General features: G+C 44.0%; 1 protein-coding gene across 1 annotated transcript; it reads left to right on the top strand.

Annotated features, from left to right (window-relative positions):
* The first annotated feature begins 2,040 nt into the window (after window positions 1-2,040).
* Window positions 2,041-19,657, top strand: LOC115125091 (gamma-aminobutyric acid receptor subunit rho-3-like). The gene is made up of 9 exons (XM_065004876.1): window positions 2,041-2,544; window positions 3,460-3,572; window positions 10,233-10,300; window positions 10,895-11,118; window positions 11,281-11,363; window positions 12,509-12,646; window positions 17,263-17,415; window positions 18,474-18,667; window positions 18,917-19,657. Exons 1-9 carry the CDS (start codon window positions 2,402-2,404, stop codon window positions 19,241-19,243), a joined length of 1,443 nt encoding a protein of 480 aa, XP_064860948.1. The 5' UTR covers window positions 2,041-2,401; the 3' UTR covers window positions 19,244-19,657.
* Window positions 19,658-19,670: the final 13 nt, after the last annotated feature.

Below are 19,670 nucleotides of genomic sequence, written 5' to 3'. Positions count from 1 at the left end.
GTACACTGCCAATGATGAAGTCTTTAAATATACATAAATAAGTGAATGTGATTTATAAGAAACGTAACAGTTTATCTTGTAAAATGATATGTCTGATATTAACAACATTGTTGTCATTCTGATACAATGTATCACATTCCCTAAATATCCGTAAGGCCTGAAAATGACATGCATTGAGTTTTTGCATTGAGTTCTTTCAATTGCAAAACCACATTATGATGAGAAGTGTCCCACAGACCAGTCATCCCATAGGGGATGATAAACAGAGAGAAGCACTGAAGAAATACACAACAATTTCACAGCAGAATTGTATGATGTATGTCAATAATGAGTGGCTATGGTTTTAATATATGAAAGTATATGTGTGTCATAGCAAGCATCTTTTAGTCTGGATGCCTCACTCTGTTGCCATGGTTTACCAACAGTGAGCACTAGACTAGAGGGTGTGTTTGCAAGATGGTACTGTCATTTGATCCACGTGTACATGTCTCCTTTATGGTCCCTAGGAGGTGCGTGTGAGAGAAGAACCTGGCTCCATGTGCATGCCTTAAAGATGGCAGCGCTTCCCTCTGTCCTCAGTCAACGCTAATCCCAGATTAAAGGAGAATGCCACTGGACTGGGATTATGCTGTGGGCGCTTCCATTTTATCATTGATTCTTCACCAGTCTCTTTCTGTCAAATTTGTAGACGTCCTGTCCGGTTTTGTTATTTTCTTTTCATGTGTGTTTACTCATCACTATAATGTCTGTTTGTTTTGTTTACATTTTCCTCTGTGTCATATGGTTTAATTCTGTTTATATTCCAGTGATACAACCTTGTATCCATCCATTCCCGGGTGATCATATTAATGAATGTTACCAGCAGTTATCCAAACCCCTTGTGGTGACATTAGCATACATTCTGGTTGTTAAAAGCCAACATTTATTTAACTGACCTGACAATCATGGTTGGCCTACATTAGTCAACGTACACCTTGAAAAGGAAATTGTTCTTTTAAATGACTGGAAAATATGCTCAGCCTGGTTTAAACTGTAGCCATTACACAGCCAATGCCTAATAATAGAAAAGCAGCTGTGAGACCACCATTTTAGTCCAACCTTCAAATCAATACAACCAGTACAGCAAAAGGAAGAAGACATACTCATTTCCGTTCCTTTCAAGGATATATTCTATGAATGATGACGATTGTAGAAGAGCAACGTTATTGTTACTAGCACTAATTCCTGTAATAATCCACCAAATCAGAGGTGTCTGTTCCTCTCTTAATATCCTGCTTTTATCATCTTAACTCTGATTGCTCTACCTCACCTCATTCTGTCACACAGATGCTCAACTAATCTAGTGGCATTAAACGTTCGATGGTTGTCATTTGGCTATCCATCTCCATAGCTCCAGATTAGCTGGATGTTGACTGTTGATGCTTTGCAGATGTTAAGAGGAGGATTTAGGAGGAGATTTAAGTGATATGATAAAAACGATTTGGGGGTAGCAGAGTGCATGACTGTGAGGTTTAGATGAATGACTGGCACATGGCAGACCCTGGCATTCAACTGTATGCAACAGTAGGTTTACAGCGATATAGTACCAAAGGGATAGGATTGTTGTGCTGACAGGATAGCAATAACTGGACATACTGGCATTGACAGATAGTATAAACCTATTTTATGGTCAATGGTTTAAATAAATCCATGGTAGCTATCCAAAATGCACAGATGCTTTTCTAAAAATCTGAATAAGCAAGTGGAACGAATATGTTGAAGTCTGTTCCTGCTGACATCGCAATCACAAAGCAATTCTAGGGAAAACCCTGGATCCATACTCTGAATGTGGGCTACATGCTTTTTCTTTTTATCTGGGGAGAATCATGATTAGAAACTGTTGGTTGTGTTATCCCCAGCCCGCCCTCCCCTGGCTCCAGTTTGTAGGTTACTGAAAGATTTCAGCAACCACACATAAGAAGATTAGAGAGGAATTAACATCATTCCTTTGTCATTATAGGAATAAATTGATATTTGGTTTTAATCAGAGGGAGGGGAGAGAGGAGAGCAGGGAGAACAGGATGTGCCCTGAGTAGCATAGAAGCACGAGCCAGAGGGACTGGCACTAGGACACGGGCAGGCGAAAACACAAGCTGGAGGAACATTTTGTGGCACTGGAGCTGATAGTTGGATGCCTGGATCAACGTGCAGCATGTAACAGAGGACGAGAGGGTTGTATAACACAGATCTCTCAGAGCTCTGCTTGTCCGCTGTGAGGTGGAATGGGTGCTGCTGGGATATGGATCGGCCATCGGACAGGGACAGTCGGGGCGTCCCACTGACCTCCTGGAAGATCTCTGAGAGATAGACTCAGACGCATTGGAAAGACTTCCTGGTTGCTCCAGCTCTTCCAGCCCCAGGCATGAACCTGGTGCTTCTGGCCTTCAGGCTGATGTGCCTGGCCTGGCTGTGGCCTGTCACACTGCTCAACGGCAGCCACCGACCCAACAAGAGGAGGCACAAGGACGTGTACCTTGGGGAGAACACCAAGAACCAACATGGAGGGTGAGCCAGAGTCTAGGGGTGTGGTCCCACTGGAGTTGTGTTATGTTCTTGTCAAGGGTTGTGTTTGCTTATCTTTTCTGTTTGGTTTGAAGCTGGTTTGTGTATAGTTCTGGAAGCAATGTTTCATTTAGTATACACACCACAGGATGTTACTGTTCTGTTGATCTGTTGTCTGATTGACATGGTTAAAAGTTTGTTTTGGGGAGGAGTTGTATTGTTTAACATGGAATGCTATTCATAGATTCAATGCATCAATCCAATCTCTGTGAATTAAAAAAAAACACTGATGGTGAATTTACCATGGTTGAGTGAATAATCTCCAATGTGTGCTGGGACAGACGTCATTACTGCAGTGCATTGTGGATAAAGGCCAGGGCAGGTGAGGTAACCACAGGGACTTAGAGGTAATATCAGGGTCCCGAGTTTGGGTGGGGACACCTCGTAAGAGAGAAGCAGTAATTTGTGGGAAATGATGGAGAGGGGATTTGATAAGGGGTTTGAGTGTACGCCAGAATAATTTGTACAAATAGAGTTGTTTGTGTGTCTGTAGTATGGGTATAAATAGTTTGATTGTAAAATGAGAATATCAGTTGACTGAAGTTTTGTATGATGCTATTTAAAGGATTTGCGAGTGATGATGCAGGGTCTGTTGTCACTCAAATTGGAGGAATTCATCAATCATGTAATTTGACCCTCTGCTAAATGTAATGTGATTTTAATAAGACATAAAGACATTAATCATTCTTAACAGCTAAGAGAGTGTTTGTGTGTGTGTGTGTGTGTGTGTGTGTGTGTGTGTGTGTGTGTGTGTGTGTGTGTGTGTGTGTGTGTGTGTGTGTGTGTGTGTGTGTGTGTGTGTATTTCTTAGGAAAAATTACATCTGATATGCTGATCTGTGTCTGCTTTGCTCCTCAGACGAATAGACTTTAAGATGAAAAAGTCTGACAGCACCAAGTCCCTGCTAATTAAATCTGAACAGCTGCTCCGTATCGAGGACCATGACTTTGCAATGCGGCCTGGCTTTGGAGGTAAGACCATCCCCCCCAGTCTCCTTTGGCATGGTGGGCATACAACTTATTTGCATGTGGTTGAACTATGACAACATGAAGTTTGGATGTGACTGTGTGTGCTTTTACCAGCAGCTGTTGGGTTTGACTCATTAATTAAGAGTGAATGGGGAAGTCAAGGGTCTTTCGAGGGAGGGAGGGAGGGAGGGAGGGAGGGAGGGAGGGAGGGAGGGAGGGGGAAAAGAGAGGACAATGGAGCTTTACCTACAGTAATTTGTTTTTATAGATAGTCCATAACGTGCCACACAGCAGATGTGACAGATTAGGTATAATTCAGGTTTTGGAAGAGGCAGCATTAACGCTAGTACTGTGGCTTGTATGCTTTCTCCTGGAGCAGAAATTAGGTTACAGTGTCATCTTTTGTAACACCCCATCCCCCAAAATATCACTGACCCAGATTGTCTGCAGAGCCTAGCAGACATAGACAGCCTGCAGCTGAGAACACAGATGTTAGAACTATAGTAATCTGGATTATAGTCCATGCTTTCTGAAACAATACCAAATGCTAAATCTTACTGGGCAGTCCAGAGCAGCAAAGAGCATACATACTACCGCAGTATGGTCATTAGGTGTTCAGAAAGTGTTAGATTGAACTACAGATCATGTGTGTCAGTGTTTGGGATCCCACTGTAAACTGTCACTGCACCATGTATTTACATAGCAGTCATACTGAAGGCTATAATGACAGTTTAGCTACATATTTCTAAATGTGGTGTGATGGCACGTTATGGAATGATGTGCATTTAGGTTTCCATCTGGCTGTTTTCCTATCGATTCCAAACTATCCCTGTGTTTGTTTCTGTGTTTGTTTCTGTGTTGTCTAGGCGAGGTGGGGTGAGGTAGATGGAGGAAGTTAATCCCTGTAATGTTGAAATGAGATTGGGCAGGTCACAGAGAAGGGTACATTTGGTGGAATTGAAATTAGGAAACCATTTTTCCCTGAAATTGCTTATCTTTCAAAGAACTCATTTTGATACTGCCATGAGCACTTTAATCCTACCAAGGCAGATATGTAACTCAGTCTGTTAGCTCTACTGACACGTGTGAGACAGGGGCAGTCTAACTCAAACCCCTGTCATGTATTTTGAGGGAATATGGAATTGCTCCTCCTTCATAGGGTATGTCAGAACGGTAGATGGATGTATCTTGATTCTAGATGGATGTATCTTGATTCTAGATGGATGTATCTTGATTCTAGATGGATGTATCTTGATTCTAGATGGACGTATCTTGATTCTAGATGGACGTATCTTGATTCTAGATGGATGTATCTTGATTCTAGATGGACGTATCTTGATTCTAGATGGACGTATCTTGATTCTAGATGGACGTATCTTGATTCTAGATGGACGTATCTTGATTCTAGATGGATGTATCTTGATTCTAGATGGATGTATCTTGATTCTAGATGGATGTATCTTGATTCTAGATGGATGTACACTACCGTTCAAAAGTTTGTGGTCACTTAGAAATGTCCTTGTTTTTGAAAGAAATTTAAAAAGTCTGTCCTTTAAAATAACATAAAATTGATCAGAAATACAGTGCACACATTGTTAATGTTGTTAATGACTATTGTAGCTGGAAACGGCTGATTTTTTATGGAATATCTACATAGGCTTACAGAGGCCCATTATCAGCAACCATCACTCCTGTGTTCCAATGGCACGTTGTGTTAGCTAATCCAGGTTTATAATTTTAAAAGGCTAATTGATCATTACAAAACACTTTTGCAATTATGTTAGCACAGCTGAAAACTGTTGTTCTGATTAAACAAGCAGCTTTCTTTAGACTAGTTGAGTATCTGGAGCATCAGCACTTGTGGGGTCGATTACAGGCTCAAAATGTCCAGAAACAAATAACTTTCTTCTGAAACTCGTCAGTCTATTCTTGTTCTAAGAAATGAGGGTGAGAAATTGCCAAGAAACTGAAGATCTCGTACAACGCTGTGTACTACTCCCTTCACAGAACAGCTCAAACTGGCTCTAACCAGAATAGAAAGAGGAGTGGGAGGCCCCGGTGCACAATTGAGCAAGATAAGTACATTAGTGTCTAGTTTTGAAAACAGACATCTCACAAGTCCTCAACTGGCAGCTTCATTAAATAGTACCCGCAAAACACCGGTCTCAACGTCAACAGTGAAGACTCCGGGATGCTGGCCTTCTAGGCAGAGTTCCTCTGTCCAGTGGCTGTGCTCTTTTGCCCATCTTAATCTTTTCTTTTAATGGCCAGTCTGAGATATGGCTTTTTCTTTGCCACTCTGCCTAGAAGGCCAGCCTCCCAGAGTCGCCTCTTCACTGTTGACGTTGACACTGGTGTTTTGCGGGTTTTCTAATGATCAGTAAACTTGGATGAGCTAACACAACGTACCATTGGAACACAGGAGTGATGGTTGCTGATAATGGGCCTCTGTACGCCTATGTAGCTATTCCATTCAAAATCAGCCGTTTCCAGCTACAATAGTCATTTACAACATTAACAATGTCTACACTGTATTTCTGATCAATTTGATGTTATTTTAATGGACTAAAAGTTTTTCTTTTCTTTCAGAAACAAGGACATTTCTGTGACCCCAAATTTTTGAACAGTAGTGTATATTGATTATAGACGGATGTATATTGATTATATACAGAGGTATATTGATTATAGATGGATGTATATTGATTATATACAGAGGTATATTGATTATAGATGGATGTATATTGATTATATACAGAGGTATATTGATTATAGATAGAGGTATATTGATTATAGATGGATGTATATTGATTATATACAGAGGTATATTGATTATAGATAATGTATATTGATTATAGATGGATGTATATTGATTATATACAGAGGTATATTGATTATAGATGGATGTATATTGATTATAGATGGATGTATATTGATTATAGATAGATGTATATTGATTATAGATGGATGTATATTGATTATATACAGAGGTATATTGATTATAGATGGATGTATATTGATTATAGATGGATGTATATTGATTATAGATAGAGGTATATTGATTATAGATGGATGTATATTGATTATAGATAGAGGTATATTGATTATAGATGGATGTATATTGATTATATACAGAGGTATATTGATTATAGATGGATGTATATTGATTATATACAGAGGTATATTGATTATAGATGGATGTATATTGATTATAGATAGAGGTATATTGATTATAGATGGATGTATATTGATTATATACAGAGGTATATTGATTATAGATGATGTATATTGATTATAGATGGATGTATATTGATTATATACAGAGGTATATTGATTATAGATGGATGTATATTGATTATATATGGATGTATATTGATTATAGATAGAGGTATATTGATTATAGATGGATGTATATTGATTATATATGGATGTATATTGATTATAGATAGAGGTATATTGATTATAGATGGATGTATATTGATTATATACAGAGGTATATTGATTATAGATGATGTATATTGATTATAGATGGATGTATATTGATTATATACAGAGGTATATTGATTATAGATGGATGTATATTGATTATATACAGAGGTATATTGATTATAGATGGATGTATATTGATTATATACAGAGGTATATTGATTATAGATGGATGTATATTGATTATATACAGAGGTATATTGATTATAGATGGATGTATATTGATTATATACAGAGGTATATTGATTATAGATGGATGTATATTGATTATATACAGAGGTATATTGATTATAGATGGATGTATATTGATTATATACAGAGGTATATTGATTATAGATGGATGTATATTGATTATAGATGGATGTATATTGATTATATACAGAGGTATATTGATTATAGATGGATGTATATTGATTATATACAGAGGTATATTGATTATAGATGGATGTATATTGATTATATACAGAAGTATATTGATTATAGATAGAGGTATATTGATTATAGATGGATGTATATTGATTATATACAGAGGTATATTGATTATAGATGGATGTATATTGATTATATACAGAAGTATATTGATTATAGATAGAGGTATATTGATTATAGATGGATGTATCTTGATTATAGATTGAGGTATGTTGATTATAGACGGATGTATCTTGATTATAGATTGAGGTATGTTGATTATAGACGGATGTACATTGATTATAGATGGATGTATATTGATTATAGATGGAAATATGATCATTATACTGTAGACGGAGGTACAGTAGCAGTCAAAAGTTTTGACACACCTACTCATTCAAGGGTTTTTCTTTATTTGTACTATTTTCTACGTTGAAGAATAATAGTGAAGACATCAAAGCTATGAAATAACACATATGGAATCACGTAGTAACCAAAAAAGTGTTCAACAAATCAAAATATATTTTATATTTGAGATTCTTCAAAGTAGCCACCCTTTGCCTTGAAGACAGCTTTGCATACTCTTGGCATTCTCTCAACCAGCTTCATGAAGTAGTCACCTGGAATGCATTTCAATTAACAGGTGTGCGTTGTTAAAAGTTCATCTGTGGAATTTCTTTCCTTCTTAATGGATAGCCCTATTTGGTTAAAGACCAAGTCCATATTATGGCAAGAACAGCTCAAATAAGCAAAGAGAAACGACAGTCCATCATTACTTTAAGACATGAAAGTCAGTCAATCCTGAAAATTTGAAGAACTTTAAAGGTTTCTTCAAGTGCAGTCACAAAAACCATCAATCACTATGATGAAACTGGCTCTTATGAGGACTGGCACAGGAAAGGAAGACCCAGAGTTAATGCTTCTGCAGAGGATAAGTTCAGTAGATTTACCAGCCTCAGAAATTGCAGCCCAAAGAAATGCTTCACAGGGTTCAAGTAACAGACATCTCAACTTCAACTGTTCAGAAGATACTGCATGAATCAGGCCTTCATGGTCGAATTGCTGCAGAGAAACCACTACTAAAGGACACCAATAAGAAGAAGAGACTTGCTTGGGCCAAGAAACGCGAGCAATGGACATTAGACGGTGGAAATCTGTCCTTGGTCGGATGAGTCCAAATTTGAGATGATTGTTTCCAACCAGTGTGTCATTGTGAGACGTAGAGTAGGTGAACAGATGATCTCCGCATGTGTGGTTCCCACCGTGAAGCATGGAGGAGGAGGTGTGATGGTGTGGGGGTGCTTTGCTGGTGATACTATCTGTGATTTATTTAGAATTCAAGGCACATTTAACCAGCATGGCTACCACCGCATTCTGCAGCAATACGCCGTCCCATCTGGTTTGCGCTGAGTGGGACTATCATTTGTTTTTCAACAGAACAATGACCCAACGCACCTCCAGGCGGTGTAAGGGCTATTTGATCAAGAAGGACAGTGACGGAGTGCAGATTCAGAAGACCTGACCTCCACAATCACCTGACCTTAACCCAATTGAGATGGTTTGGGATGAGTTGGACTGTAGAGTGAAGGAAAAGCAGCCAACAAGTGCAACAGTCTTGAAGGGAACTCCTTCAAGACTGTTGGAAAAAGCATTCCAGATGAAGCTGGTTGAGAGAATGCCAAGAGTGTACAAAGCTGTCATCAAGGCAAAGAGTGGCTACTTTGAAGAATCTAAAATCTAAAATTGATTTTGATTTTTTTAACACTTTTTCGGTTCCTACATTTTATAAAATTGTATTTTACCTTTGTTTAACTAGGCAAGTCAATTAAGAACAAATTCTTATTTTCAATGACGGCCTAGGAACAGTGGGTTAACTGCCTTGTTCAGGGGCAGAACATGATTCCATATCTATTATTTCATAGTTTTGATGTCTTCTCTATTATTCTACAATTTAAAAAATAGTAAAAATAAAGAAAAATCCTTGAATGAGTAGGTGTGTCCAAACTTTTGACTGGTAGTGTATATTGATTATAAACGGATGTATCTTGATTATACTGTAGATGGATGTATATTGATTATAGATGGGTGTATCTTGATTATAGATGGACCTATATTGATTATAGACAGATGGTAGGTTTGATATGATAAGGACTTATAGAATGAAAGGAGATATGGAGAGAATCCATTTATTAGTTTGGTGACACAGCGTCTCTGGGATCCCTGAGTTATGAGGATGCTGTGTCTTTGGGGAGGGGAGGTGTGGGATCATCCGTGTGTCTTTGGGGTTTTGTGGGGCCCTCTAGCCTGCAGCAGTATTCAACGGGGAGAGTGATGGACAGGATAATCACAAAATAGGGCTTAGCTGACGAATGTTCAGTGACCACAGTGTCACAGTATCTCTGTTGAGACCAAGCATAGCCCAAAGTTGCTCTTTGACCCCCTTGTTAGGGTTTCTCTCTTATTCACAATTTGTTTACCCTAAATTGCATTTCAAGTATAGTGTTTGGGTTGATTTACAAATATTTTGGTCTTAAAGAGAACATTTCTCACGAACTGTATAACTAAGGCTGTATGTGCAGACAGATGTGATATATTTGTGATAGGTCTTGTGAAACACAGTGAGGTCATGAAACAGCTTTCAGGTTGAGTAGGACATGCTAAAGCCTTGAGTCATGAATCCATATGACAGCACATCGCCAAAAGCCTGATTAAACTTGCTCTCCCTGTCAAGATAGACATGTGAAATCTCAAGCTGTTTTTTCTCCCATGTAGGGGCAGCTATTCCTGTGGGCATAGACGTGCAGGTGGAGAGCATTGACAGTATATCTGAAGTCAACATGGTAAGTCTATAAACCTCTGTGTGTAAGTGTGTGTTTTTGTGTGTGACCAACACACTGAAACTCACTTTCACAAAATGAGACAACCCATATATTCTGTCCCTCATCATTAAAGGGATAGTTCACCCAAATTACAAAGTTACACATTAGTTTCCTTACCCGGTAAGCAGTTTATGAACAAGTAAAAAAAATGCTAATATCAGTACCATGACTTAAATGAGATTTGTGCTATTAATGCTAAAATGTTAACATTTGGAAACAGTGCCAGACAAACCAAAGCATGGATCGCTGTCATACCTTGTCCATAGACTACTTACAGGGTAAGGAAACCAATGTGTAAATTTGTAATTTGGGGGAACTATAACTCTAAGTGTTGGAACTCTATTCTACTTTATTATGACCAATTTAATGTTGAGGCATAACAGTCAACTCAAATATAGATTTTAAACACGTAGAACCTGCATTACCCTGTCTCTCGACCTACTGTACATACAAATCATTTTTGTGAACCATTATTGACATACAATTACTCTCTTGATAATGTGCTAGTTTGTCTATTGGGCCTAAGCGTTGGTGTGTGTTGGTGTGTTTGTATAGGACTTCACCATGACTCTGTACCTGAGACACTACTGGCAGGATGACCGGCTGGCCTTCCCTTCAAGCAGCAACAGGAGTCGGACATTTGACGCTCGGCTGGTGAAGAAGATCTGGGTGCCGGACGTGTTCTTTGTCCACTCCAAACGTTCCTTCATCCATGACACGACCATGGAGAACATCATGCTGAGAGTGTACCCTGACGGCAACATTCTCTACAGTGTCAGGTACACGGAGAACGGGTCTCCTTTACCACAGGAAGCATAAGGCCTTTAGGATAGTGTACCATCCTATACTATTGCTGCTTTATACACATAGGAGACATGGGGATTTGTTTTCCGATGCTGTTATAGTGTGGAGCATATTATTGATTGTGCTCTTCGTTTTAGGATCACTGTGACTGCTCTTTGCGCCATGGACTTCAGTAGTTTTCCGTTGGACACACAGAATTGCTCTCTGGAACTGGAGAGCTGTGAGTATAAAGCAATAAGGGTATATGGGTGTAATGCGATATATTGTATATTAGCTCACGTGTATTCATAGAAAGGAATTCAAACATAATATGGAACAGTTGGCCCTCCTCTTTTTATATAGATAAAATCACATTTGTAATCCACGGTCAGGTCAGTTTGTGTCCATAATACATGTCTTTTTGATGCAGGATTTACCAGGGATTAAAAGTCCTGTTCATCTTTATAGGAACAGAGGCTGGGTCGTTCCATGAAATGAGTGCCATTTGCACCCCTTTGATATTCTAAGTAGAAATTGTGCAAAGATATTTCATTTTAAAAGCTTGTTTTATTAAAGTGTCCTTTAACATAGCACACAGGGACAATGAAATAAATACATTTTTATATGAATAAAGACTTCTGTATTTTGACATGTCCTTCTGTGGCTTCTAGGAAGATTTTTTAACCCACTTAACCCCAACAAGTTCACTATTATTGTAAAGACACAGTTATTTTGTTGCTTTGACAAAGTAATTTCAGAAGATGTTTATTTATTTAATGTTATTAGTGATTCATGTTAAAGTAAAAAAAAGAACACTTTTTCTTCCCACCAAGGTACACTACTCAAAAGGCACCTAATTGGTGGAACGACCCAGCTACAGGCAAATTGAAGTTGGTCATTTCTTATCAGTCATTTTATACACTGATGTTTCAATTGTCATGATTGTGTTAAACCTAACCTCAGGCGACAGTGCAGTGTACCTTACCCAGATTAGAACACACACACACACACACACACACACACACACACACACACACACACACACACACACACACACACACACACACACACACACACACACACACACACACATACAGACACACACACACACACACACACACACACACGACATACAGACACACACACACACACACACACACACACACACACACACACACACACACACACACACACACACACACACACACACACACACACACACACACACACACACATACATACAGAAAGCATGGCCCTGGTCTCAGAGAAGAGGTGGTACTACTGAATCTCAGTGTCTCCTCTCCTCTGAGGGACATAGCCCATGATTCTTCTAAGAGAGGCTACACAAAGGAGTCACCTTCTACCCTGTTCTCTCCTCTCTTGAAGATGCATACAATGAGAATGACCTCATGCTCTACTGGAAGAACGGGAACGATTCATTAAGGACTGACGAGATCGTGCTCTCGCAGTTTTTTATTGAAGAATTTCACCCTTCCTTCGGGCTTGCCTTCTACAGCAGCACGGGTATGTGTGGTTGTGTTGCACCCTGATGTATAGGGACATACAGTGCTGTTCCTCGTTCCTACTCCTCTGCTGCTCAGCTTATTCTTATGTAATTTAACTGCTTTGTAAGAGCCAAAGCCAACATCCCAAACCCTCCTGCTTCTGATTCCACTCTGCCAGTCTGAGGAGAGCAAGAGTTTAGGAGATTTTCCTCCACAGAGTGTCAGTATGGAATCCTGCCCAAACCTCAGTAATAACTTGTCCATTGCATCATAGCCATGTGATGTCCCATGTGACTATCATTTTGACTAGATTCCTTCCTGTGTCATAATGAGCTCTGATTACCCAGAGGGATGGTGATGAACTGTTCCAGCAAGAGTGATTATCTTTCTCTTTTTCTCTCTCTCTCCCCCTCTCTCTACCCCAACCCCTCTCTCTCTCTCTCTCTCCCCCCCACCGCTCTCTCCCCCACCCCCTCTCGCTCTCTCTCCCCCCCCCCCACCCCTCTCTCTCCCTCTCTGTCCCCCACCTCTCTCTCCCCCACCTCTCTCTCTCTCCCCCACCTCTCTCTCTCCCCCACCTCTCCCTCTCTCATCACGCACCCGTCTCTCTCTCTTCCCCACACCTCTCTTTCTCCGTCATCCCCTCTCTTTCTTCCCCATCATCTCTTTTCTTCCTCCACCCCTCTCTCTATCTCCCCCCGTCTCACCCCCCCTCCTCTCTCTCTCTCTCTCTCTCTCTCTCTCTCTCTCTCTACCACCCCTCTTCTCTTTCTCCCCTAACTCTCTCTCTACCCCCACCTCTCTCTCTCTTCCCCCACATCTCTCTTTCTCCCACCCCCTCTCTCTCTCCCCATCTTTCTCTCTTCCCCATCTCTCTCTCCCCCCACCCCTCTGTCCCCCCCCACCTCTCAACCAAACCTTTCTCTTTCTCCCCCACCCCTCTCTCTCCCCCATCTCTCTCCCCCAACCTTTCTCTCTCCCCCACCCCTCTCTCTCTGCCCTCACATCTCTCTTTCTCCGCATCCCCTCTCCCCCACCTCTATCTTTCTTCCCCCACCCCTCTCTCTCTCTCCCCCCACCTCTCCCACTCCCACCCCCTCTCTGTGACCCCCACCTCTCTCTACCCAACCTCTCTCTCTCTCCCCACCCCTCTCTCTCTCTCCCCAACCTCTCTCCCCCACCTCTCCCACCCCTCTCTCTGACCCCCCACCTCTCTCTACCCAACCTCTCTCTCTCTCCCCACCCCTCTCTCTCTCCCCAACCTCTCTCTCTCTTCCCCCACCTCTCCCTCTCCCACCACTCTTTCTCTCCCACCTCTCTCTCTCTCGCTCCTTCCCCCATTTTCTCTTTCTCCCACATCCCCCTCTCGCTCTCTCTCTCATCTCTCTCTCCCATTCCCTCTCTCTCTCTCCCCCACCTCTCTCTTTCCCTACATGTCTCTTTCTCCCCCACCCCTCTCTCTCCCTCTCCACTACTCCTCTTTCTCTTTCCCCCACCCCTCTCTTTCTCTCTTCCCCCTCTCTCCCCCACCCCTCCCCAACCCTCTCTCTCTCGCTCTCCACCCCCTCTTTCTCTCTCTCCCCCAATGCTCTCTTTCTACCACCCCTCTATTTACCCCAACTCTCCCAACACAACTTCTCTCTCTCTCCCCACATCTCTCTTCTCTGCATCCCCTCTTCCCCCAACTCTATCTTTCTTCCCCCACACCTCTCTCTCTCTCCCCAACCTCTCTCTCTCTCCCCCCACCTTTCCCTCTCCCACCCCTCTCTGTCCCCCCCCTCTCTCTACCCAACCTCTCTCTCTCTCTCCCCATCTCTCTCTTCCCCCATTTTCTCTTTCTCCCACATTCCCCTCTCTCTCTCCCCCTCTCTCTCCCCCACCTCTTTCCCCCCCACCCCTTTCTGTCCACCAACTCTCTCAACCCAACCTCTCTCTCTCTCCACCACCCCTCTTTCTCTGTCTCCCCTCACCTCTCACCCCTCCCACTGCTCTCTCTCTTCCCACACACCTCTCTCTCTCTCCCCCACCCCCCTCTCCCTCTCCACCCCCTCTCTATATCCCCCACCCCCTCTCTCTCAACACCCCCTATCTCTCAACACCCCCCTCTCTCTCTCCCCACACCCCTCTCTCTCTCCACCCCCTCTCTCTCTCCCCGTACCCATCTCTCTCTCCGTACCTACCTCTCTCTCTCTCCACATCTCCTCTCTCTCCCCCATCTCTCTCTCTTCCACATCTCCTCTCTCTCTCCCCCCACCCCTCTCTCTCACACATTCTCAACCACCCCTCTTTCTCTATCCCCACACCCCTCTTTCTCTATCCCCACCCCTCTCTCTCACTCTCAACCACCCATCTTTCTCTCTCTACCCCCACCTCTCTCTCTATCCCCACCTCTCCCTCTCCCACCCCTCTCTCTCTCCACCATTGCTCTCTTTCTCCCTCCCCCAACTCTCTTTCTCTCTCTCTCTCTCGCTCTCTCTCTCTCTCCCCCCCACCTAACTCTCTCTTCCCCCCCTCTCTCTCCACAACCTCTCTCTCTCCATACCTGTCTCTCCCCAACCTCTCTCTCTCTCTCGCTCTCCACCACCCCTCTTTCTACCTCTCCCCCACCTCTCACTTTCCCCCCCCACTGCTCTCTCTCCTCCAACCCTCTCTTTCTCCCCATCTCATCTCTCTGTCTCGCTCTCCACCACCCCTCTCTCTCCCTCTCTCTCCCCTCACCTCTCTCTCCCCCACCTCTCACTCTCTGTCCCCAACTCTCTCTCCACCACCCCTCTTTCTCTCTTCCCCCCACCCCTCTCTCTCCTCCCATCCCTCTCTCTCTCTCGCTCTCCACCACTATTCTTTCTCTCTCTCCCCCCACCCCCTCGCGCTCTCCCCCACTGCTCTCTCTCTCCCCCACCCCCTCTCTCTATACCCACCTCTCTCTCTCCCCACCCCTCTCTCTCTATCCCCACCTCTCTCTCTCTCCCCCACCCCCTCTCTGCCTGTCCCCACCTATCTCTCTCTTTCCCCATCCCTCGCTCTCTCTTAATCTCCACCACCCCTCTTTCTCTCGCTCCCCCACCTCTCTCTTTCTTCCCCCCACCCTCTCTCTCTTTCTCCTTCTCTGTCCCCACCTATCTCTCTCTCCCCCACCTCTCCCCTCTCTCTACCCCCACCACTCTCTCTATCCCCCTCACCCCTCTCTCTCTCTGTTCCCGCCTCTCTCTTTCTCTCCCCCACCTCTCTCTCTATCCCCCACCCCTCTCTCTGTTCCCCACATCTCTCAACCCAACCCAACCTCTCTCTCTCTCCCCATGTCTCTCTCTCTTCCCCCACACAACTTTCTCCCACATCCCCTTTGTCTCTCTCTCCTCCATCTCTCTCTCTCTCCCATCCCCACCTGTCTCTCCCCCACTTCTCCCACCCCTCTCTCTTTCCCCCTCTCTCTACCCCCACCCCTCTCTCTATCCCCCTCACCCCTCTCTCTCTCTGTTCCCGCCTCTCTCTTTCTCTCCCCACCTCTCTCTCTATCCCCCACCTCTCCCACCCCTCTCTCTGTTCCCCACATCTCTCAACCCAACCCAACCTCTCTCTCTCTCTCCCGACCTTTCTCTCTCTTCCCCACACAACTCTTTCTCCCACATCCCCTTTGTCTCTCTCTCCCCCATCTCTCTCTCTCCCCCAACCTCTCTCTCCCCACCTGTCTCTCCCCAACCTCGCTCTCTCCCACACCTCTCTCTTTCTTCCCCAACCCCTCTCCCCCACCTCTCTCTCTCTCTGTCCCCACCTATCTCTATCTCTCCCCACCCCCTCTCCCCGCCACCTCTCTCTCTCTCTGTCCTCCATCTCTCCCCCTTTCTTTCTCTCTCTCCCCCAACCCTTTCTATCTCTCTCTCTCGCTCTCCACCACCCCACTTTCTCTCTCTCCCCCACCTCTCTCTCTCTCCCCCCACCTGTCTCTCTCTCTCTCTCTCTCTCTCTCTCTCTCTCTCTCTCTCTCTCTCTCTCTCTCTCACCTCTCCCACCCCACTCTTTCTACCGCACCCCCTCTCTCTCACCCACTCCAACCTCTCTCTCTCGCTCTCCACCACCCCACTTTCTCTCACCTCTCTCTCTCTCTCTCTCTCTCTCTCTCTCTCTCAACCCACCTCTCCCACCCCCACCCTCTCTCTCTCTCCCCACCCCCTCTCTCTCTTTCTCCCACCCCACTCTCTCTCCCCCACCCCTCTCTCTCTCTCCCACCCCACTCTCTCTCTCCCCACCTCTCTCTCTCTCTCTCTCCCCACCTCTCTCTCTCTTCCCCCACCCCTCTTTCCCCCTCCAACCTCTCTCTCTCTTTTCCTCCCACCTCTCTCTCTCTCTGGCTCTGTTCCACCCCCCTCTCTCCACCACCCTCTCTCTCTCTCTCTCTCTCTCTCTCTCTCTCTCTCCCCATCCCAATCTTTCTCTCCTCCCCATCTATCTCTCTCCCTCACCCCTCTCTTTCTCTCTCTACCACCCTTCTTTCTCTCTCTCCCCCACTTCTCTCTCTCCCCCACCTATCTTTCCCCCACCCACCTCTCCCCTCCCTCTCTCTCCCCCACCTCTCTCTCTCTCTCGTTCTTTCCCCCCACCCCTATCTCTCTCCCCACCACCCCTCTCTCTCCACCCCAGGTTGGTATAACAGGCTCTACATAAACTTCATCCTCAGGCGGCACATCTTCTTCTTCATGCTGCAGACCTATTTCCCCACCATGCTGATGGTGATGCTCTCCTGGGTGTCCTTCTGGATTGACAGGAGGGCTGTGCCCGCCCGGGTCTCTCTGGGTACAGTACTGATACTCTCACTGCTAGTATGAGGGTTTTTGAAGGAATCTCCAGAAAATAACCTAAGCTCACAAAATGAGCAGAGAAACCTCACAAGGCCATCAGTATTTTCTGTACAGTATTCTTGATGCATCTCCATAAATTAAAGTGGGTGGGTGCTTTATCTTTCTCTTCTTTGTCACACCCCTGTTATTACCGCAAGGGGGGACAGTGGTGCACCAATTTGCTATTGTTTTCCTGCTGTGAATGGACAGGTGAATATGAGCCTGCTGCTTTTGACAGTTGCCAGAGCATAACTAATTAACCCAAAGAGAGAGAGAGAGAGTAGCAGTTGGGGTGGACACATCATCTCCCTCTCATCAGAGGACAACTGAAACTGAACACAGTGACAAAGAATGTTTAGTTCTGCACATGACTACAGTCACCTGCACCAGGCGAGATCCCTTCAGGCAGTGTGGTGTGTGTCTGTGAAAGGTTGTTTGTTTTGCAAAGAAAGAGAAAGGGAGGGAGAGGGAAGAGCAAGAGAGAGAGAGCCAGAGAAAAGGAGAAAGATGTGAATAATGTGGACTTTACTAATGCAGCAGTGTGAGGAGTTTGCTTCACCCTGTGAGCAGCGCAGGTCGTCAGAGGCTCATACCGTAACAAAAGCTGGCCTAATTTACTTCTTCAGCTCAACAACAAAAAAGAAAAAAATGTCATGCCTATTCACAGAGACTTTGTGTTTACACACTGATATCTATTTTTATAAATGAAACCTATCTTCCCACTTCAGAGGAAAAACAGGAAATGTACATGTACAGCTAGCTGCTCATGTAAGTAGAGCTCAAAGTACAGACTCCTACACTATTGTTTTACTTTCCATCCATCTATGCTAAACCTCCACACAGTAATACACCTCACTATTTTTCCATACATTTGCCTCTCTCTTTTTATTATCGAAGGCTGTCATGGTACAAAGAGCTTTTAGGGGTGAAAGAAGTCTTAAAAAACCAATTGATCGAGAATGATACCTTAACTCAATAATCTCTCTTTCTCTCCCTTTCCCTCTGCCTCTCCAGGCATCACCACAGTTCTGACCATGTCCACCATCATCACAGGCGTGTCAGCCTCCATGCCCCAGGTCTCTTATGTGAAAGCGGTAGACATCTATCTGTGGGCCAGCTTCCTGTTTGTCTTCCTGTCCGTCATCGAGTACGCCACCGTCAACTACTTCACCACAGTGGAGGAGATGAAGAAGCTCAAGGGGGGAAAGGTCACTGACACTTATGGCGTCTATAGGGTCAAAGTTCACGGGTTAGATAAGTCACAGAGTGAGGGATCATGTGCATGGGTGTATTATGAAATATGGAATATGCTACCACTGTCAGAGCCACAATAGAAGCGCCAAAGTAGGTTATAACAACAACTATGACTGTGTCTCCCCCTATTGATCATAATGTATTCTACCATCGGAAGATCATTGAATTGAAACATTTAAATTCCCTCCCCTCTCTCTCCTCAGATCCCTGCCAATTTCAATGCCACTCAAACAATGGCCTTTGACGGATGTTACCACGACAATGACATTGACCTGATGCCATTCCCAGAGCTGCCCAGCACCCCCAACACAGAGCGGAGTCGGACGGCCACGTTGAGGAACTCGAGGAACTCTGCCGCAGAGCCCCCGCCCACGGAGGGCACCAGGCTACGACGCAAAAAATCCATCAAACACAACCTCAGCTTCATCATGAGTAACAGCTACATGATCGACTCCTACTCCAGAGTCATCTTCCCCATGACCTACCTGCTGTTCAACATCATCTACTGGAGCTTGTACTCCAGTAGGTGAATAAACCGTCAACAGTCTACGAACAGTTCATCATGCAGTGGGTTATTGGAGTATGTTGTCTAATGACTACTGAACTATATTACTACTGTATATTATCTATTAGGTTATTCTCACTGACAACAGCATCATCGTCAAGGCGTTGTTTTCTGCCACCCACTGGATTATGAGCTTAACCATTGGTGTCTACCAGAGTGCATTGTGGGAGTTTTGGACAGTCAAGCCCTACTGAAGAAGAGATACTATTGAGTAAATCTGCTTTTTATTGGAAACCTGTTGGAATCCGGGTTCAGGTGTGAAGTTGCTGGTGCTGTTCATGGAAGTGCTTCTGCTGGAATGCACAGTTGCTTTCCCCCCCACTGGTTTAAACATTTAGTTACTGTATATAGTATGAATTTAAATGTGCATGAAAATGAAGGTGCGTGTGTCT

The sequence above is a fragment of the Oncorhynchus nerka genome, linkage group LG19 (genome assembly GCF_034236695.1).
Source record: "Oncorhynchus nerka isolate Pitt River linkage group LG19, Oner_Uvic_2.0, whole genome shotgun sequence".
NCBI classification, from domain to species: Eukaryota; Metazoa; Chordata; class Actinopteri; order Salmoniformes; family Salmonidae; genus Oncorhynchus; species Oncorhynchus nerka.
Note: the sequence above shows the minus strand (reverse complement) of the source record. Positions and strands in the feature narration are given on the sequence as shown.